At 26.0% G+C, this 23176-nt stretch overlaps 3 protein-coding genes across 4 annotated transcripts in view; 2 read left to right on the top strand and 1 right to left on the bottom strand.

The window, feature by feature from the left end:
- The window catches only part of LOC126904701 (uncharacterized), an 8711-nt gene extending 3272 nt beyond the window's left edge, over positions 1–5439 (top strand). Inside the window, exons 1-2 of one of the 2 annotated variants that reach the window (XM_050683924.1) lie at positions 865–1032; positions 3266–5439. In XM_050683924.1, the coding sequence (XP_050539881.1) occupies positions 1012–1032; positions 3266–4741 (1497 nt within the window). In that variant the 5' untranslated portion in view covers positions 865–1011 and the 3' untranslated portion in view covers positions 4742–5439. Of the gene's footprint in view, positions 1–864; positions 1033–3265 lie in introns of those variants that run through there. The other variant, XM_050683925.1, reaches the window with a different exon arrangement.
- A 7585-nt stretch (positions 5440–13024) lies between these two features.
- LOC126904703 (centrosome-associated protein ALMS1-like) lies at positions 13025–15987 on the top strand. The gene is made up of 2 exons (XM_050683927.1): positions 13025–13258; positions 14478–15987. Exons 1-2 carry the CDS (start codon positions 13241–13243, stop codon positions 15681–15683), a joined length of 1224 nt encoding a protein of 407 aa, XP_050539884.1. The 5' UTR covers positions 13025–13240; the 3' UTR covers positions 15684–15987.
- Positions 15988–18783: 2796 nt separating this feature from the next.
- LOC126904708 (exosome complex component RRP42-like) lies at positions 18784–21692 on the bottom strand. Its single transcript, XM_050683931.1, has 5 exons — positions 21461–21692; positions 21093–21289; positions 20840–21015; positions 19028–19365; positions 18784–18958 (listed from the first exon to the last, which is right to left on the bottom strand). Exons 1-5 carry the CDS (start codon positions 21515–21517, stop codon positions 18854–18856), a joined length of 873 nt encoding a protein of 290 aa, XP_050539888.1. The 5' UTR covers positions 21518–21692; the 3' UTR covers positions 18784–18853.
- Positions 21693–23176: the final 1484 nt, after the last annotated feature.

Below are 23176 nucleotides of genomic sequence, written 5' to 3' on the forward strand. Positions count from 1 at the left end.
GGACTTACAATTTTTTTTTCTAATTATTATTATTCGGCATTAAAAAACGAACAATTTAGATGTACTAAGTAAGAAATTTGAACAAAAATTGAATAAATAATGACATTTTATGTTTTTTTGAGTATTTTTGGTCAATTTTCTTAAAACGCGTTGAGCGACCTGTAAAAATTTTTTTTTTAATCTCAAATTTTCATAAAATGTTTATTTTAATGTATATAATACATTTATGAGGTATCTCATAAACATTACGAAGATCGATTTTTTTTGAGCCACCCTATTAGTTATACTTTATAGTTTCAAGTTAACATGGTTAAATATAATAAACTAAAAACAAATTGAAAAAATTGTTTTTGAAGAAAATGTTTAGTTATTTAAAATATTTTTTTTTAATTTTCAACATTNGTTTAAAATATTTTTTCTGTTTTCGAATCTACTAAAGGTCTCTCAATGGATATTGTATGCATAACTTTAATAAACCACTTGAATGACAAAAACATTAGAAAAACATCTCCATTACAATACTAGCAGTAACTTGTCAGAGAACTTCTTCAGTAGCAAGTACACATTTGACAGCCAAAACAGAAAAAGAAAAGGAATAATGCGCACGGGCAGCCGAACCGGAACGGTTGTAGGCGGTAACGGACACAGAGTATCCACGCGAACGTAATCGTTTGTCTGTAGGCCTCACATAACGTCTTTAGATTGCCTGCTGGAGGACAAGTTCATCGACAGGTAGTGTGCCTAATGCCAAGGGTAACAATCGTAACGACTGCAACGGTCTGAAAGTAAAAGTGTCTTGGAATCTTCAGCAAAACAAGTGGGAGAATTCATCGGTTGTTTTTGCCAACTATATATTCACCAAGACATTACGATGAGTTTCTCATAATGCCGACCGCGAAGGATCATCGCAGACGAAACGTGATTTTTAGTATTTTAGTATTTTCTTTTTAATTTGCTTTACTGTTACCCAAAGCAAAAATATTGGATTACTTTTTTCCAACTATTTAAAATATGACGTTGAAAACAAAGCCGGTAAGACTATATAATTAAATAAAAAAATGTCGATCAATATAAAATTTAAAAAATACAATTTAAATTTATATTCATTTAAAAAGTTAACGTAAACCCATTATATTAATGCTATTTTTTCGGACGTATAATAATAATAATTAACTAAGAAGGTACATGTTATATAGTTATAAGATGAATCATTCAAATTAAACTATTTAATAACTAATTTTATCAAGCATTTAATTAAAGTATAGATATTCTATTAGATCTAAGTTCATAATAAAAATATTATTTAAAAAGTTACATTTCAAAATTATACAAAGAGTATAATGTATTGACACTGAGTTATTTAAAATATTGCATAATATCTTTCCTATTATTATTAATTTATTTGAATGAATTATTTTATTTTATTATATATAATTAGTACAATATAATTTATTTTAATTGAAAAAATATAAGCATACTTGTATCATACAAATATGTTGATTTAAATCTAAGAGTTATTTTTCATGTATTTAAAAAAAAATTGAATTTAGTCTTAACAATCAAATATTTAAGAGTAAATTGAAAAGTTATATTACAAAAGAGTTTCAAGAGTCATCAATAAAAAAAAAAAAAAAAATTGATAAATTAATAATTTCTAGTTAACAAACATATTTATTAATGCTATTTATTTGAAAATGTTGAATATTTTTATAAAATTGAAGTTTTACAACTAAAAAACTTAAAATTTCTTTAATTTAAACTTAATACTACACCATAGTGTGTAATAACATTTAAATAGTAACTAGAATTTTAATTAATTTATTAATTTTTATATTTTATATTTTATGTTAATAAGCTATGATAGTATTAACTATTTTGTAGAAGTACATATATAACATGATAATAAAATATCAAACTTGTAGAAACTAAAAAAAATTAACGACTCTCTATGATATTGTTTTTAAAATCGTTACAAATTTACATATTCATTGTACATGCGATTTTCATTTGTAATAATGTTTTTATGTTCAAATTTAATTAATCGGTTTATTGCGATTTTATGCATAGAAATCTGGATAGAATTGGTATATTTATGTGTCTTAACGTTAGTTTTAAGAAGAAAGTTTAAAAAGAAATCATTATTAAAATAGTAGATCTTATGAAAAAACCCGATTTTACATTCACTGATAAGTTCGCATTATATCTATATAATGTATATAAAATTATTCAGTTTAAATAATTAATTCAGAGTAATTATTGATTTGAATTCAAGACTGACCATCACATAACACGTGTATTTACCATTTTAAAATAAACGCTACACTAGTGATGCGAATCGTCTGTTTGTCAAGTACATTCATACAAAAATGAAAGCTTTATCCGCATGTGATTATATAATAACTGAATTTAATTATTTGTTAATTATTATTTAAAGCAAATGTAAGCGTATAATTACAATTATATCACTCAAACAGAGTTGTTACTAAAACGACAAAAATAAAAGCAATACAACTTTCTATCTTGTCAAAGCTATATTTTTGAAACACTTTAACTGATTAACTCCAATACCAGAGTTAGTGAAAGGTCCGGGGTCTAAACACATATGCACGTGACTGGTGTAACATTAAAGTAAAATTTTGCATTTCGCTCAATAAACCGGATTGACAATATTCATGTATTTGTTAAAACACAACTTCGGATATAACTCTTAGTTTATAATAAGTAATATTTTGGTTAGTTTCTATTTTTTCATTTAAGTATTTAGTAATTATATTCATAACTTAATAATAATAACGTAATCAGTATTTATAATAACGTTAAAAGTCAATAGAAAGTGTTGCAGGATTTTAGTTGGTTAAATATTGGTAAGAAGATGATTGTTTCCACAATATTATGAATAGTTAAATGAGTCATAGTTTATACGTAGAATCTTACCAATAAAAATATAATACATTAATATTAATTTACAGTATTACATAAAAAAGTTTTCTATTGTTTATTACAAAGTATAAATAAATAATATGAATGTTCTAGTAAAATTATTTCAGATCATAAATGTACACAACTATAATGTTGCCAAAAATTCTTGTTTGATAAAATAAGTTTGAAAAACTCATTTCTAAATGTTCATACAAAATTCTTTTGTAACTTGATATCTAAAATTTTCGTAAAAAAATTCAAGGTATTTGAAATAGAGTTTAAGTTTAATTGAAGAATATATTTTTTCATTATTTCTTATAATTTTTTCTTTTTTTTTTTATTATAGCTTTTTGCGGCCGTATTGTTTTTTTGTGTAACAGTATCAGTTAATGGGTCGTCAAATATACCAAAAAAACCTATAGAAAAACGTGATGCATCTGGGTATGGTGACGTTTACGCACAGGGCGATTCTGGATACACTCAAGCTGATGCTGCATATACACAAGGTGTTTCAGGATATAATGCGGCTAATTATGCTGCACAGGGTGCCGCATATCATTATTCACCCGTTGCTGCTGCACAATACACTGCCGTCCCAGCTGTTACTCCGGTTGGAGCTTTAGTATTACCCACGACTGGAATTAATCAACTATTTTATCAAGGAGCAGCTGCATCTGGTTATCAACAAGGATACAAGTCGTACGGAAGCTACCCATCAGCAGGATACTCTTCATACCCATCGGCTGCGTTCAGTTATGGTGCATATCCAGCACAACCAGTATCATCAAACATTGAAGTAGCAACACCATCTCCTTACAAAGCGGGTCCAGTAACTTTCAGTCAGCAAACTTCATCAAATACTGAAGATTCAGCATACGATAAACCAACTTACGGTGGAATTTCTTCTCAATCTTATACTAGACCATCATATCCTTCATCTCCCGGACTCAGCAGTTATGTTGCAAGCAGTTACAAAGGTTCCAGTAGGTATCCATCTAAGGATACATCCGAATACCCATCTACATCTAGTAACTACTACTCATCTCAACTCTCTTCGTCACCCAGTAATTCTGCATACTTAGCTGGAGGAGACCTTTCAGCAAATAAATATTCGAATAAGCACCTTAACAGTTACTACAAACCAGCGTACGATTCTTCCAGCTCTACTTCCTACGAAACGCCACCATTTAAACCTTTACCATCATCAGCATACATTACACCATCACCATACCCTTATAAGTTACCTTATCAGAGTGCGTCTTCTTCGTCATATAAACCTCCATACAGTAGCTCATCTTCACCATATAGCAGTTCATCACCATACGACTCTACTCCATATAAATCTCCATACAGTAGTTCATCACCTTATAGCTCTTCTCCATATAAACCGATATACAGCAACCCATCATCTTCGCTATATAGTAACTCATCACCATACAGTAGTCCATCGTCTTCACTATATAGTACCTCACCATATGATTCTACACCATATAGCAGCTCATCACCTTATAGTTCTTCTCCATATAAATCTTCATACAGCAGTCATTCATCTTCACCTTACAAAATTTCTGGATCTTCGCCTTATAGCAGCTCAGGATATTCATCTTATAATAGCCCAAGCTCTTCACCATACAGTAGTTCCAGTCCTTATGAATCTTCTTCTTCATATAAGCCCTCTTATCCATACAAATCCTCATATAGCAATTCATATCCATCCGACTCCTTTAAGCCATCTTCATCGTACCCCTCATACTTAAGTTCATCACCATACAGTAGCTCTTCACCTTATAGTGGCTCTTCACCTTATAGTGGCTCTTATTAATTCAAAATATTCATACCAAACCTATATTTTACAACTATGTTCCTTCCTTTATAAACTCATTACCTAATCAGCGTTTAAGGCTTTGTGAACTATAAACGCAGTATTAGAGAAATTATTTCAATTTTAATACCAATATTTCAGATCAAATAACACTGTCGTATAGTTGTTTTTCTTTGAAAAAGCTCTGGTACTTCATCTGAAATTGATTAGTAAAGTTAACCCTCATATTTAATCCATTATATTGTGTTGTTATACTAAAATAATGTTTGTATATATAAAAAATTGTATATTTATATTTCTTCGAGCGTTTATTAAATTATTATCATGATATTTTAAAGCTCGAATCATAATTGTAATCATATATTGTTATAATTATTATTCATTTTTAACATTATTACAATATAAGTTATTCTAAATTATGATAATTATATATACTAGAATTATAAATTATATTAGTATATTTGTTTGTATATTATTTTCTTATGAAAAAGTATAAGAAAAATATGTAACTTTCTAAATACTAACTGTAAATATCTCGTCATACTTTTATTGTAGTCAAATGACAGTCAAGTTGAGTAAAACTGTAACTTAAACTATGGCAAAAAAAAAGAAATTTAATCTATTCTGCATGTACCTTATTGGTGTGTTGGCTAAATAGTTACCATAAAAATAGAATAATATAGTCGTTATATGGAACATTTCATATGTTTAAAAACGTTTATTATGATAGGGTTTTGTAATATTATTAATTACATTAACGTGACAGAGCTATTTAATAGAAGATGTGACCTAATATTATTGGTCTATCTTTAGGTGACCTTTATATTTATATTTAGTGAATAACAAAAACCTTCTCACGTTTGTGGGCGAGCATTTCGTTAGTGAAAACAACTCATATTGGGTTATATGATTTTAACTCTCATTATCTGGTTTAATAATGAACTGAGTATAAAGTTCTGACGGGTAATCAATTGTACTGGTGTGTTAGTTCATTAAAAGAGCTACAATAATAATTAATTAAATAATTTTGAATTACAACAAAAAAAATGTAATATATAATTAATTAGTGAGAAAACTAATTAATTTTGCATAATTATAAAAATATAAATATAAATCACATACTTCAAAAAATACTTTAAGCTTTAGCATATGTGTAACAATTTAAGCTTAATAAGTGTAAAGAAACTTAAACTTAAGTTACGTACTCGAGTTTAGATATCAACGATTGCATAGCTCCGAAAATAAATTATACAATTGAATAAACAAATAAAGTATTATATAAATTTTAAGGAAAATTTTTCCTCGTTTAATACAATTTTGAATAGATAAATAAATAATATAAAGAATCGGGGCAAGTTGGCAACCTTTATAAATTTGTAATATATTTATGCATAACACAAATATTAATACTTAAAACAAAAATAATATATTTATATATAATATTGGGTGTGCGACCGTGTTTTACTAATTTTAACATTAGTTTATATAGTCATATTAGTAAATAACGGGTGGGACACTTAGTATATATATATAGAGTGATCGGCTAACTATGTCTCACGTAATACCTTTAAAAATACAAGTGTTATAAACAATTTTTTTTAAAATCATTATGGATCTTTGATAAGCTGTTTCACTATAAAAATTCAATTTCTATCATCATTCCTTATTCTTAGAACTTGTATCGACTTCAGATTTTCAAATGGCAACTCCATATTTTTGTATATATTTTTGTTTGTAATAAAAATAAAAAATGTGAATTTTAAAAAATATACGCTACTTTAAAATTTACGAAATTTGATGGAAAAATTCAGTAGTTTTTCCAACACTGTCACATTATTATTTTATGTAGCGATAAGAGCTACTGGTTTACTGTATCAACGCACGTATTCAGAATAACTAAGGTAATTTTGGTATGTTAATTTAAAAACTGTTAGCGCTTATCAATTTACGGCCTATAACGTTCGAGTCTGTTATAATTTTTTCTTAATAAACCCTAAACTTTAAAGAGCCGTGGAGCACTTAATATTAAATAAAATAAAATATTTTTTTTATTATTAAACTAAATCTAATGGTGTAAAAATAATAGGGTTCCCATTTGAAAATATGAAATTAATACGAGTATTAAGCATGAAATATGGTGGTAGAAATTTAAATTTTCTTATGAAACACTTCATCGAAGATCCATAATGATAAAAAAAAAATTGTCTATAACACTTGTATTTTTAAAGATATTACGTGAGAAATAGTTAGCCGATCACTTTGAATATATACAGAGTGATTTTTTTATCATAACCCACTCAATTACTTACAGAATAAATATAATTTAAACATTTTTTTTTTTTGTTATCTTTAGTTACACATTATTCTTGAATTATTAACTATGTAATACTTTTTAAGTTCATCCCTTATGCTTTGTAAGGGTGTTAACTTTGTTTTTTTAAACGGGAACACATATTTTGAATTTAATATAATGTTTGAGTTTTTAATTTAATAGTAAATGGCATTTGAATTTTTAATACAACTTAATTTGTTTATTAGATAACATTTAAAGTTTCAAATTTTTGAGTTAGTATACAAGGATAATACACAAGGGATTACAAATACAGGTAGCTAATTGGTTTTTTATGACATTGCTGTCACAGTCACGGATTGTTTATTATCAATTATGACTATTAATAGATAAACTTTTTATATTATCAGTTAGTGTATTTATAAACTCACAATAATGTGCCTTACTACCATTGATAATAACAATGTTGTATACCTGCGAATATTTATGTCATAAAAAACCAAAAAACGAATAAAAAATAAATAAAAATAAACGAATTAAGTTATATTAAATTTCAAATGCCATTTACTATTAAATTAAAAACTCAAACATTATATTAAATTAAAAATATGTGTTCCCGTTTAAAAAAACAAAGTTAACACCCTTACAAGGCATAAGGGATGAACTTAAAAAGTATTACATAGTTAATAATTTAAGAATAATGTGTAACTAAAGATAACCAAAAAAAAAAAAAAATGTTTAAATTATATTTATTCTGTAAGTAATTGAGTGGGTTATGATAAAAAAATCACTCTGTATATATTCAAAGTGATCGGCTAACTATTTCTCACGTAATATCTTTAAAAATACAAGTGTTATAGACANATATTAGAATGGTCGTTATTTAAGTCATTAGTTTATCATAAACCTATTGATTACTATCAAAATAAATTTAATATTGAGAAAAAATGTACTTTGTCTTAGCTACATATATTTCTTGATATATTAGCTAATAATTACTTTTTAGAAATATCCCTTATAATTCAAATGAGTATCAACTTTTTAAATTTTTTTTTAAAGGCTTAATATTATTCAAACAATTTTATAAAGAAATTTTAACCACTAAGTAAATATATCAAGAGAACTGTAAAAAAACCATTTACATTAAATTTTGGAAATATAGTATGTTTCAGTATTTTTCTTAAAATACATAATAAAATGTATAATTCGTTTATGAAAAATTTTGTATTTACCTTATTTTGTGGACAATAATAGCCAGCTATCCTGTCTTGGGTCTCTTGGGTTCCTGTTGATGGGGGCATCTGGAGCTTATACCCAAATAGCGTCGTATCAGTATGATTTAATTAACGGATATTTAAATACAAAATAACTAATTCAAAATTAAATTTTAACAAAGTACAAAAATTTATAATTCAAGTTCTATGTTAAATGCTATAGCTTTCGAGTTAATAGGTATTAGGTAATATTAAAAAAAAAAATTTTAACATTTTTCATTAGCATATTAATATCTAAAGTTTTGATGTTCAATAATAACATCGAAACATGCTTATTATGAATTCTAACCACAACTAAAATTAATGTCCGCGCACATATGTAAGTACTAGTGAATAATAAAGTGCATCGTAAGAGCCTTTTATGTCAGATAGGATATGCTGCCATATGTGATTGATTTTGAGAAATACTAAATTCGTCATCTTATCCCGATTTACTCTCCTCTTTAATATGACTGAACAAATCTAGAACTTACTGCAACTAATAATTGAGTTTCGAAAATATGGTCCACATATTATAAATATATACTATATATTTTTAATTAATATTACCGGTAAATGTTGTAAGATACAACAATAGACATAAATTAAATGTGAGACGTTTTCAAAAAAAAACAATATTTTGTATTCGGCTAACATCTGTGACCTTGCAAGTAGAAAGTAGCCGCCTACAAATAATGCCAAAACCAGTTTATCTCCTTTTACTTAAACTAATTTTGGTTATTGACATAGGTAGTTTCTTGCACAAAAAGATCATTCGATACTAATTTGCCTGGTCAGTATTTTTTCTTTTTATATTTGTTCCGGTCTTTAAAAACACATTTTTAAACACTTCTTGTTTCGAAACAATAAATTATAAAATGTGTCAAAATTATATAAATGAAGTAAAAATTACGCTATCTATAAGTAAGAGTGTTAGAACATAAATTATAATTTATTTGTGTAATGTTACCGTCATCGGCAAGCACTAATAGAATAACAATAGGTTAATACGATGATCGCCTAGACGCGTATCTATGTTTATTGTTCGCGACATGAAAAATTAGTATTATATCATAAAAAAATAAATTAATATAATTAAATTTTTTTTCTCCATATTTACAACAGTATTACAATATATATCTTTAACAAACTCCACGCCCTTTCTCCTTTACTTAAATTTTGAATAATTTAATGTTAAAATTATTTTTTCAATATTAACAAACTTGTGTTTTTTTTTTTGATTATAGTACGAAGCTAAGGAAGTATAATTTTTACTATTTAGTAGTATAAAAAACATAAGTTGTCGGATTTATAAGAGAAACTGAAATCAGTCCGTCAATATAAATTTTATGTATTTCAAATACAAACAATTTTTTAGAGCCCCTTCATATGTATTTTTGAGCTATCGCCATTGCTTACACAGATAATTTGTATGTATCTTTTGTCAAAATCTCTATTTTACTGGGCTGACATACAATAAAGGTGTATTATGTCTGTGTAAATCAAATTATATCAAGTAGAATATTACGATATCGATAATTGAAAAAAGAAATTTAGTATTATAGAATGCAAAAACTTAATAGACATATTAGAAATGACAGTTTTATGTAATAACTTTTATTAGTAATAAGGCCTCAACAACAAAATCCAATGACGGACGAATATTTTAAAGTAATAAATTTACAAATACAAAAGTATTACATTATACAATCTCAATTAAAATACAATTATATTTTATTAATTAAATGAATAAATATTATAAAGTTGAAAAGCATCACTATTGATTGGAGTTTTGGGTCGAGTAATTCTGCAGTAAGTGTTGGGATATTATTTTTTAAACGATCTTCTAGATATTGTTACAACCTTTTGTAATATGATCTACTGTTATTCGTACTATGTATGTGGTACAGATGGGAGAATACTCTTTTACTATAAGGAATACATGGCTGAACCTTGTGTGTATAATATTGAGTCTAATAAGTTTTTAATTAAAAATTTAAGATCTATTAAAAGTATTTTTAATTTTAGAGAAAAGGTTATTGTAGTTACTCAAGAAAAAGAAAAAATATGGCATGTAGGGGGGAGAGAGTTACTATCTGTTTTTTTAATAATATCTCAGGATATAAATACGAAGTTATATGAGAATAATATAAGTATTAGTAAAACATAGTAAAATTTATTTATTTTTTTTAGTAATTACTTAATCATTCATTGTCCCTACTTCAACTATATACTCAAAAGAAATGATTAATTTTAAATCTTATTAATTTAATCAATTAGAAATGAACATAAGTCATCTTATTTATTTGAATTAAACTTGGGCTCACTGGATCGATTTTTCTCAAAGATACATCAATATACCACAAATCCTATCTATTTAAGGACATCACCCACAAAAATTAAAAATTGTCCATTGTTACCCGTAAATAGTGAAAATGCCCAAAAAAATTACGGTTTTTAAAATCGATAAATTTTGATATTTTTTAAACTTTTTTTCTTAAAACTGTCATAACTTTTCGAAAAATGAACAAATCAAAACAATTTTTTTTAGTATAAATATTTTAGGAATTTCCTTTTAATTATAATTTTTTTTAAGAATCTGACCTTTTACCTGCTCACACGGAGGATTCAAATAGCAAGTTTTGTTCAAAAATTTATCATTTTCAACTTAATTTTTGAAAATGTTTCAGAAATACGTCGTTCTCTAAACATATGTTAAATTAAACTTTATGATACTCACTATAAGTTGAGAAAAAAAATCGTCATGACGACTTATCTCCTATAGCTGCAGTAGTTAAAAAACATGTTATTTTTGTGTTAAAATTTTTGATGTCATATTTTATTTTTACAACTTCAAATATCTGTAACTTTTTGAAAAATGTATGGCTCAATATGTATTTTTTGTGGATATATTAAATAAATCCCTTTTATCCGACATAATTTTTTTTTAAATCCATTTCCCTTTTCTACGATTTCCCCATTTCTATAAAGAAGGTTCAAAATTTGAAACATACAAACTTTTTTAATTTAACTTTTGAAAATGTTCCGGAAATTCTCCTAGCTTTAAACATATATTAAATTGAATATTATGTTACATACTATAAGTGACANGGACCATTTCCCTTTTCTACGATTTCCCCATTTCTACAAAGAAGGTTCAAAATTTGAAACATACAAACTTTTTTAACTTAACTTTTGAAAATGTTCCGGAAATTCTCCTAGCTTTAAACATATATTAAATTGAATATTATGTTACATACTATAAGTGACAAAAATAAAAATTTTCCCCATATTTTTTCTCTTGTAGAAAATAGTCCTCGTATTTAGACATAAAATATTGTTTTTGTATAAAAATCACCGTGTTTTAAGTTACTACTTTTACTTAAGTTTGTCATAACTTTTTTTTATCAATTTGAAATAAATAATTTTATTAAAAGTCATAGTAATCAATTTTACATAACTCTTGGAGTTTAATGAATGCTACAATTGAAATATTCAAAACTATATTCTGTATAGTTTTATCCTATAATTAATTTCTATAATAAACTAATATTCAGAAATATGCCGGGCTTATTTTCCCTATGATTTTGTCTGCTGATGTGTTGTTGAATTTCATTTTAGACTAGATTTTTTTTGATCATTTTTTATATGTAAATATTCATTTTTTCCTAATTAGTAATAATCTCAAAAATTAGAGACAATAGAACAAATCTAGTTGAGGATTTGAAATCGGCGCAAAAATGTTAAGTTTATAAAAAGTATATTTGTTACGGATGCAAATTTCTAGTAGATCCGTTTAAACCAAATTATACCAAAACGAAAAATGCAACTGCTATATAATTTTTTATAATTTCTCTGTTATATTTACAATAATAAATTATTGAATATCAATTTCGTACTAGGATTAATTGTTATAATTAAATCTGTAAATTAATGAGTATTTATTTATTTATTATGCTACTAAATTATTAAACTTGGAATAGGAATATAAATAAGAAAACATAAGTTCATTTTGCTTTTCGAATAATCCGCCAATTTCTTAAATTTATCTACAGATTTATATCGAAGTTTTTTTGTTATGGTAAAGATTTGAATCACTGTCAGATATCATCTTTAATTGTCCCAACTATGCCAAGTCTCTACTGTACTACAATTTTTTTTTAATATTATAATTGTATATATTAATCAACTTTTGGCTAAATTTATTATTTAAGTACGGCCTAAAATTTTTTCTGCAAAGAAATCCTCAGAAATGAATTTTTATTTTGACGCTAATTTAAATACTACGAAGTATTAAAATTAATGTGCAACAAACAGGCAAGTTCACTTTTACACATTTTCAAGGGAAGAATATTTCCTGAAAGATATTTTATTAAAATTGAAATGCAGTTTCTTTTAGTTTAAAAGTATTTTTATTTTTTAAATTAATAATTAAATGGCAAAGCTTTTCTTTTAGCTTTAAATCTTAAAATAATGGACTTACTACGCGACCAGATTAAGGTATTTTGGCATTATGGTCAATGCTAGATACTGATTTTTAATTTTATGATAGCCTTTTCTTTTTTGTCAATATTATAAAATTATAAAAATCAAATTACATAGTGATTTATGTAGTACTTGGTCTTAAATGGTGGATTTTGTCGGTTCAGTAAAGAAATGGCGATGACATTAATCATGACTCAGCGATCCGTAAATTTTTCTTACTAATGTACTTAGAGGCATGTGTTTTCATTTTACAAAAAAAACTACTGCAGTGGGGAATATGTATTTTCCTATACTTCAATGAAAGCGATTTAAATCACCGAAGACTTGTAAAATTAGACGTACAATCCTCCCACTATTTATTTTTAATGGGACTCATAATAAAAATTATCTATTCATTGACACCTGTAGTCATTTTATCACATTTCCTGCTCAGCACGCATTGAGTATTCGTGGAAAACTCTAAGCGACGATATGTTATCTTCATTTTCAGTAAGTAAAACTTAAAATAGTTATATGTAATATAATATCATTTAACTTATATGTTAATAATATTACCTGTTATATAAATATTACAGATCAAATTAATGTGTTCGACCTTACTTACTTTTTCATTTTCAACTTTATTACACTGATAGACTTATTGAACATTAATCGGTTATAACTAATATTTTTGGTTATCGCTTCAAGTTTTAAAAACAAATATTTTGATATTTAAACTCTCGAACGACATTGTATTAGACCAACCCCAAGTAGTTGAGATTAAGGCGAGGAAAAAGAAGAAGTCTCTCAAACGACTTTGTTAGATACAAAACAAATTGTTTAATGATTTTAATTAGAGCTTTAATTTAAATATTTTAGCTCTAGAATACGCCTATTACTATTACAACAATTTTTTAGTTGACATTTGAAAATCATATAAAAATTGAATTATTTATTAATATAATATTTTATCGATGTATAATTCGTGTGGCGTCATAAAACTTTAATTATAAAATTATAGATTTCACTGAAATTCAGATTAATATTTGTTTTTTATTGTAATGTACTATATACAGATAGGTTTTAATTTTAAAATTAATTATTGGTGAATTTTGAAACAAATATTACACAATAAATTTAAAATTGCCATATGATTTATTATATTGATTTGTATGCTTTGTGATACGGAAACTCACACATCGAGCAGTTAACTTTTAATAAAAAATAAAATTTGATTGACGTTCTTTCTACATATCAAAATAATTTTTGATAATATATATTTTCTGATTAACGCAAAAATAAATGTTCAACTTAATTTATTGTTTATCACACAAACACATATACACTTAAAAAAAATACTTGGTACATTATAAGGTGTGAAATAATTAATACAAATATTCATTAAAATTAAATTAAGTAAATTACTTTCAAAACTTGAGTTGATATGTAAAATTTAGCTATAGATTTATAAAACTAGAGAAATTAGTTATAAAGTCATAAATTATAATGTACTCTAAATACTCTTTTAAACAGACTTAAATTAATTAATGTCTTATTTATTATTATTGACTGTATTTGAGCTACCCATATTTACAAGTCTCTAGTTGTATACTATGCTAAAACTATAAAAAATAAATTATCTTTACTTAATAATATTAAGTAAAGATAATTTATTTTTAAAGTACATATTATGTACTTAACTTATTATCATTGTATTATTATTATTTAGGTATTTATATGGGCTTCTGCCGCATTTGCTACGTGTGATGTTCAATCTACTGTAGAATATAGGCCCGTTGAAAATAGACGAGACTCATATTCACCTCAACGATTGGAAACTCGTACGACTTCTTTGTTTGCATCACATAATCAACAACCTAGCTTCCCTTACAGATTTGTATTTCCTGCCAACCATCCTGCTAATCATGCTGTCAATCAACCAAATAATCATCCTACATTTTCCGTGCCAACTTTTTCACAGTATGTTAATACTCCTCATTCATCCTTTAACATCCATTCTGAACTTGGATACTCTGGAGAAATTTTTGCTCATCACCAGTCAGAAAATAATAAAAATAAGCAAATTTTGCCCGATTTTGAATTAGTCAGTGCTAAACCACAACAGTTGAACGAAGGGTTTACTAAACATGTCACTCATCAGCAACAGCAACCACATTCGATAAGATTGATCAAGCAAAATAAACTCCCAAACATTGGTTCTTCTATTATTGCTGCTCATCAATCGTATCCTTTTGTTCCAAATGGATACCAACATGTAGACTCACCGACTTCTTCTTTAAACCAACCAATAATGTTATTACTTTCGTCTGGACATCCAGATATCCCTTATCAATCATTACTGCTGGTACCGACACCAGGGCCTGTACCTCCACTTCCAACAGCCTTTCCTAGCTACCCTCAATTTCAACAATCCACATTCCATACTCAGTCACAGTTGCCACCTCAACTTACCGGAGGATTTGTTCCAAATTCTCGAGGAATACCACTTATGGTAACTAGCTACTCAGGTTTTCAATCGTTACCTCCGTCCAAGTATTCCAATGCACAGTTATTCCATAGATCACACGAACCGCCACAACAACAGGATTCACATCATCATCAACAACAGTTGTATCATCTACAACAAAGAAATAAAAATGTTCAATTGCATGAAAAAGAACAATTATATCAAGAACAACAACACCAAAATAATGAGGTGTATCCGAACACAGTAATTCATGATGGAATTTCGCCTCAGCATCTGTTCGAAGACAAAGTTGGTGCACATACAGGTATTTCTAATGAGAGTTCATCAGTGGAGGTTGGCGAAGAAGGTAAAAAATCGTTGGAAATAAAAGTAGAACCACAAGAAGTAGCACTAGATTTTGGCGAAAAGACATCATCAAAATTGATGAAGAGAATAATAGTCGCATAATCTTTTAAATCTTAAGCACCTCAGATATTCAAATTTTTTTTATAAAGTATTCATTTTAATATTTTCTGTAAATAAGATGCCCTTATCAAGATAGTGTAAGTTCATTCAGTCAAATGGTTGACTTACTTGATAAAAATTCAGGAGTTTTCTAAAGAAAAAGTGTTTTAATAATTTATAGAACAATATTTATGTAAGTAATTTATTGTAATGTATAAAATTAATAGTTTATCTGATATTGTTATTAATTTAGATCTGTTGCCAATATGTGTACTTAAATTAGTACATTGAAACAATCGTTTTATTATAATAAACTGAAAAAATTATAAGTTTTTATACTTAATAATTAAAAAAAAAAAGATTTTTCTTATGGTAAAGTTCAATCAATTAAAAAAATTATTAAATTGGCCCAGTTAATGTGTATGATGAACTGATTAGTATAAAAAGTGTATCAAATCATATTAGCCTCGGTTTTTTCTTTTGTTTGACTTCTTAAGCTAGAACATTTAATTTGCAAAAAAAATTACACAGATGTTTGCTGTATATAGGTATCTATCTAGTATAGTGTTAGTGAATGCTGAAACAAACCGATGGGTTATACACACGGTTGTTTCGTTTCTATTGAAGATTTCGCTTTCTTCTATCACTCTCGTTTGTTTTTTCTCTATTTAGAGATCATAGCATTTCTTTTAATTAGTTATGCAATGTGATTCATGAGGTATAGAAATTCTATTTATTTATCATCTAAAGTGAAAGAATATTTTATAAATAGTCTAATCTATTATAATGCACTGCTTTTTATAAATTTAAAATGGTGTAGTACATTTAAAAATTACAAATTAATATAAATATGTTTATGTTTATATATTTGAATGCTTTTTTTCTTTCTGATGTAACTTATTTCATTTAACATAAATGATAGACTTGTTAATGATGTATAGTAGTGGCTAATTTAATTATGATCCGTAGATCATAAAAGCTATCAAATATTTAAAACGAGTTAGCAAATTTAAATGGAGTCACAATGAAGGTTGCTTTGTTAACAATCACCTTTTAACAATTAAAATTATACGTAAATCTCTGTTTGTTATTATTTAATTTTCTGTTCAGAGAAACTTTTCATTTTTCTTAAAATCTGTAATATATTATAACTATTCCAATAAAATAATAATCTTTTAATTGATCTTTTATACTATATATTTATGATATAATTATTACGTCTACTGGATAATTTTGGCGTATCTTAACAGTTGACTGGCTACAAGTTTCAATCATTTTTATTTCTCCTATTGAAAAAGTTTATTATTCTAATTTACAAAAATACAAACTTAATTAAAAAATTATCGAATGTAGAAATTATAGTTTTGGTCCTGTTTGTAAAATATTTATAACATTTATAGTACGGCTTTTTATTTCTTTAATTGATCATTTATTAATTTATACAACTGAAATTATACATTGCCTCATTTATAATTTTCAATGAAATGTAATTGTCTTAGACCAAGAACTTCACTTGAAAATGATTACATATTTATCTTCTTTGAGAGCAATTTTTTTTTATTAATTTTATTGTTATAATAAGTTATACGATTTAATGTCTTGTTCTTAAGACATAATATGAGTTACAAGTTAAATTATGTCTAATGTTTGTCCAAAAACATAATTACTCTTATAGAGACCTGTGCGATATACATCGTTGTAGTCATTCTGAGGTCATTGTATTCGAAAGTAGTAATGTGGTAGCAACATGATCTTACTCATACTATGACTTAATAGGCGTTTATGAATTTGTGTTTAATGTTTTAAAATGAAGTGTTGTTATTAAAAAAATTTGAAGTTCATTTTAGATTTTTTTTTTTTTAATGACTGCTTATGATAGACTAAGAAAGTATATTCTGCTACATGTAACTTATGTAATATTAATATAAGTTTTGATTAGCATAGATGCAACTAGAATTAAATTTTTGGGACTACTTAATTAATTTTTACCCCACCTTAAAATATTTTTATACAACACAGGGTGATTGACTAACTATGCCAAACGAATTTTCTTTAAAAATATTAGTGTTATCATATATGTTATTATTTTATTTATTATAAGTATTTGTTGAACTATTCAATAAGAAAAATAAAGATTCCATCTTCATCCTTAACCCTCAAATCAATATCTACTTTAGTTTTTCAAATAGCAACCATTTTTTCTTTATTAATTTTGTTTAAAATAAAAAAAAAATCAATTTTAATAAATTCTAAACGACTCTAAACAACTAAGTGACTTTTATAAATCAACGTGAGTAATACTCACGTCCTCTTAACTTTAATAAATCATAGCTCACTGATAATTGAATAAAATAAAAAAAAATTGTTTACGAAAGATTTTTTTAAAACTAAATCTAATCTGACATATAATAAAAATATTGTTACTATTTGAAAATTGAAAGTTGATACTGATTTAAAGCATAAGGGATGATCATAGTTAATGAATTACCTGTACATATAATCAACTAAATTTTTTGAGGAGAGCTTATTCTTATAATTGGAGACTAAGATCTGCCTAGTCCCCTAGTTACACCAATGTATATAATAATAAAGTAATCAAATTTCCAAAATCTATTTAATCACTTAGATAATCTTGTTATATTTAACTAACAATTGTTTTTAATCCTTAAATATGCCAATTTATGTAATTTTAAGAATAAATGTTTAAAATAGTACAAAATAATTAGTTCTAAGCTATAATTAAAAGTGGAGGTTTGAAAAATGTTAAGCATTCGAAAATTACTATAGTTATAAATAATAGTAAACAGAGCATTAACAATATGATTTAAAATTTAATAATTTCTTTACGACTTCATTTTTATACTTATAACTCTTATTATATTAAAGGTTCAAAAATACTTTTCAATTTCAAACAATTTTTTGTCATTATATCTCAACTGTAACAAATAAGAATAAGTAATATATATTTTTCAAGGTTTTATTATTACTTAGTATAATACATAACAATAAAACTAATTGAAAATATTTACTCCATAGAAAAATATCAGATAATCCTGTTTTCGCAAGTTTTTATACATTAACAATATATTATTACCAATCATAGTTGAAAAAAATATATATTTTTTAATATTTACAAATATATAATTTATTAATACTTAATAATAGCAATTGTATTATTTCAAAAAACCAAATTGTTTTTTATTAATGGTATTTAATTTGTCTTGAGCTAGAGTCTCTTCTAGTGCTTTGTTTAATAGAATACCAATATGTGAACCAGACTACAAATGAAAAATTAATTTAATAAATAAAAACCTGATTAGTGACTTAAAAAAACTATTTTTTATTACCATAATTATTTCATTTAATGTATCTGGCATAAAACTTCCAGCTCCTTTTTTTAATATACCAGATATATTTCCTTTAGGAGTAACAGATACAACTACACATCCAGCTCCACATATTTCTTCTTCTATAGTTGGGTCAGCTACATAGTTATTACCAATTTTGCATAAAGAAACTAAAACTGGTAAATCTCCAGCCTCTTCAAGAGGTTTGGCATCAAATGGATCATCAGATATTTGTAAATCTACATTTTTTCCATCCTCATAAGTTCCTGTAATATTTGGTAAACTTGTATTACATAAAGCTGCTTTAGCGGCTAATGATACTGCATCAAACAAATTTCCTAAAAATCATAAAAACAATATGCAATTAATAAATATTTACCAAATACTTATAAACATAAATAAAAACTTAAATTATTGTTTAAAATATGAGTTGTTCCCAAAGAAATGAAAAATGTTTGTGTAAAAAAAATTAATAGAAAAGTATAGGGAATGAAATTACTAATGATAAATAAGGAGAGGTACTGTGGTGCATATTACTTACAGATAATATAGTGTTAATAGGATGAAAATAGGGAGAAAATCAATCAAAGGCTAGAGGTGTGGAGATCAGCTCTTGAACAAAAAGGTTTAAGAATAAGTAGGAGTAAGACAGAGTATATAGAGTACGAGTTTGAAAAAGGAGAACATGAGGTAAGTGAAATGAGATCTGGAGCAAAAAGTGAGGATGTGATAGGAGAGGTAGAAATTTTTAAGTATTTAAATTAGTTGTGCAAAGAACGGTGGTATTGATGACAATATAAGACACAGGATTAAGTGCGTTAGAGTAATGTGGAGAGGAGCATCTGGTGTGTTACGTAATAAAAGAATATCAATGAGGTTGAAAGGTAAGTTCTATAAGACTGAAGTGAGATAAATTATGATGTATGGTTCAAAGTGTTGGACATGCGAATGGGTGAGCAGAGATGAGAATACTTAGATGGATAAATGGAAAGATTAAAGAAGATAGGATATGGAACGAACATATAAAAGGGAGTATAGATGTAGCTTCAATTGTGGATAAGATAAGAGAAAATAGACTTAGATAGTTTGGTTAACTTATAAGGAGGGTTTGGAAGCTGTAAGGACAGTTATGGAAATGAATGTTGAAAAAAAAAACAGGCTGATGTGTGTAGATGACATGGGAGATTCTGTCAAGTGGAAGTTTATAATAGGTATGGCCAGCCCCAAGTAGTTGTGATAAAGGGGAGGAAAAAGGAGAAGTTGTTTCCAAATAAATGTCAAGTTATTAAAAAACTACTATAACAGTAAATTTGATAAAAATGTACAACAAGCTGAATCTTAGCTGTCACTCACTTCTGTCTTATTACCTATTTAAATATACAACAAAAAAAAGTGTATTAAAATTATATTATTGTACAGGTTTGTATTATTATACAGTTTCCCAGTACCTACCCACACATTAAATTACTATAAACTATCATATAATGTAGGTGATTGTCACCACTTACAAGTACCTTATGTTCAGAAATACAATGTACTTGATTTTTATTAATCCACAATTAAAAGTATTAATAATGAATGGTTAAATAATTTAACCTTTATAATTTGTATTTCTATGTTTTATAGTGAAAAATAATAAATTAGGAGAAATATTTAATCAATAAACTTAGATTATATTTATAAAGATTAAACTAAGTAAATATTATATGTCAGTTTAATGTTATACAATGAATTTAAAGATTTAAAAAAAGCATATAAAAATAATCATTACATTTGAAATAATATTAGTGGAAATCACACTACAATTCTTACCTCCACATTCAAGAATAAGAACATCAACAAATAATTTCCAACAAGATTGACCAGAAACAATGCATAATTTAGATAAATTTAAAATTGGACTATGAGCTAAATAAAGAAAGCGACTAAGTTCAGCAGCAAGCTGTTCTCCACCTCTTCCTTCAAATGCAGGAGTTGCATTAGCAGAGCTAAAACAAAGTTAATAATTAAAAAATCATTGCAATAAAATTTGATTTATTGTACATAATGTTACTTTCCAACTTACCAGTCAACAAAGTATTCTATTTTACCATCTTTTGGAGTTTCAGGTAGAGGACTATCAATTTCTACTTTCACACAAACTAAAATGTCAGAATTCGCTAAACGAAGACGTGCTGAACCATTAGCATTACTAACAATGTCCATTTCTAATTCCATAGGTCTGTAATCTTGCCGACTACGACCATCACAGCGAAAATTTTCCTATATATATATATATATATAAAAAAAAAAGAGTAAATACTAATCCTAAGCTTTTTAAACAATTGTTTTATTTTATTTAAAAATAAAAATCCATGTTTCTTGATAGCAGAAATAATAAAAAATAAAAATATATTACATTATGAAAAATATTATGGTTAAACTAGATTTTACCTCAACTCCATGAATAATATACACTTTTTCAGACTCGTTCAAAGACACTAAATTCATACTTGCGAATTATTATAAAATTTATATGAAATGTTAATAATATTACTAAAATACAAACAAATTATTTAAAAGTTTTTACACAATATTAATAGTTTTAAATTAATTGTAATTATGACTAATAAACATACGATATTAGTTTAATCATATTGATTTAATTACTAATCATTTAACTGATATGTGTCAGTAATTGAAATTTAAATAACAATTTCAATAGATTAGTGTTTTCACTTATACGTATTATCATAGCACAGTACATGGTTAGAGTACTTTCACCGCTAGATGGCACTTTATAACTTAATAAGGCAACATTTAAAAATTATATTTTTTTTCGTAAATTTAAATTATCTTGATTATTTAAAAAATTTTTCATTTATCTTTAGAGGTTACTTTTAGGGGAATCCAAATATAAGTTAACCACCTACTTTATTGTTAGTTGATTAATTTATTTCAATTTTTTTTTAAATGAATAATAAATAAAATAGCAAAATAAATACCTTCCGTTAGACAAAATTAAAATGTTTTGTAAGGATTTTTATTAAATTGATATTAAAATTTTAACAAAACTAGATAAATAATTAACACAATTTTATATCTAGTTTGTTTTTTGACAATACTCATTCTTCAAGTAACTTATTGTAATTGGCAGAAATTACGTTCTAGGTAAAGGTAAAAATAAATAACAGGTAGACTCATAGCATTAGTCTTCTTTCAGTTGTTTTATTTTAATCATTAATGTCGTCGCAGGAGAGTGAAAATATTCATAGCATCGTCAGGTAATAGGATATTGCACAAAACTGTTATGAGGAAAAAAAATATCATTGTTAGGTCAAAAAGATATACTTTTAAGAGTTGTGGTTTATATTATACAAATTTTCAATTCTTGTATGTTGATAAATTTATAAGGGGATTATTAAATGTATAAATCATAAGCGGTTTTATTGCGATTACCAGTGAAATTATCATGTGTGCGAAAAAAAACTCTGAAATATTTAACGTAGTCCATATGTATTGCAGACTAGATTCTGCTGGAAAACCACTTTCTCTAAAATGTTGACACAAATGATACAACAATAACATTGACAATCCGGACCAGTTATTCGACTTCCTGTGGTTCGTGTGAAAAGCATCTACTTGTGTACATCCGGACGTGTTCCCACATTGCAATTACATAATTAAAGATACCTTACAATATTCAATAAAAAGTTATAAAAATGATGTCTTATATTATTTTTAATGACATGATGTAACTTAAAATTTCACAGATGTATAAACAACAGTTTTACTATAAGTTGTACTTTCATTGTACTTTTTATTTTCAAACCTTGAAATATCAAACAAAACTAAAAATAGTTTATAAATCTATTAGCTAATTTACTCTATAAAAACCAGTATTAGCAAAAAAAAAAATTAAATGCTTTCGTACGATATTGTTTAAAAATAACAATTTCATATTTGTACCTTATGAGTAAATTATGACCTGAATGAAAAGTTCCCTTTTTTAAATAAATTGGTGATTTTTTAAATATTCATTAAATAAAGATCTAAAAGTGGTCTTACGTCGTTAAAAAAGCAATGTAATTGTAATAGTTTATTTGTATAATATTATATTTACAGTTATTAATTTATAATTCTAGAAGTATATGTAAAAATTAATTATAG

The sequence above is a fragment of the Daktulosphaira vitifoliae genome, unplaced genomic scaffold (assembly GCF_025091365.1).
Source record: "Daktulosphaira vitifoliae isolate Bord-2020 unplaced genomic scaffold, ASM2509136v1 Scaffold_4, whole genome shotgun sequence".
Taxonomy (NCBI): Eukaryota; Metazoa; Arthropoda; class Insecta; order Hemiptera; family Phylloxeridae; genus Daktulosphaira; species Daktulosphaira vitifoliae.

Excerpts from the sequence above, each read along its gene's own strand:
- LOC126904708 (XM_050683931.1), bottom strand. The coding sequence starts at position 21,517 with ATGAATTTAGTGTCTTTGAACGAGTCTGAAAAAGTGTATATTATTCAT. Across the intron at positions 21,016-21,092 it reads ATAGAATACTTTGTTGACTG|CTCTGCTAATGCAACTCCTG; the intron begins GTAAGTTGGAAA and ends ACTTTGTTTTAG. Across the intron at positions 19,366-20,839 it reads TCTTATTCTTGAATGTGGAG|GAAATTTGTTTGATGCAGTA; the intron begins GTAAGAATTGTA and ends TATGATTTTTAG.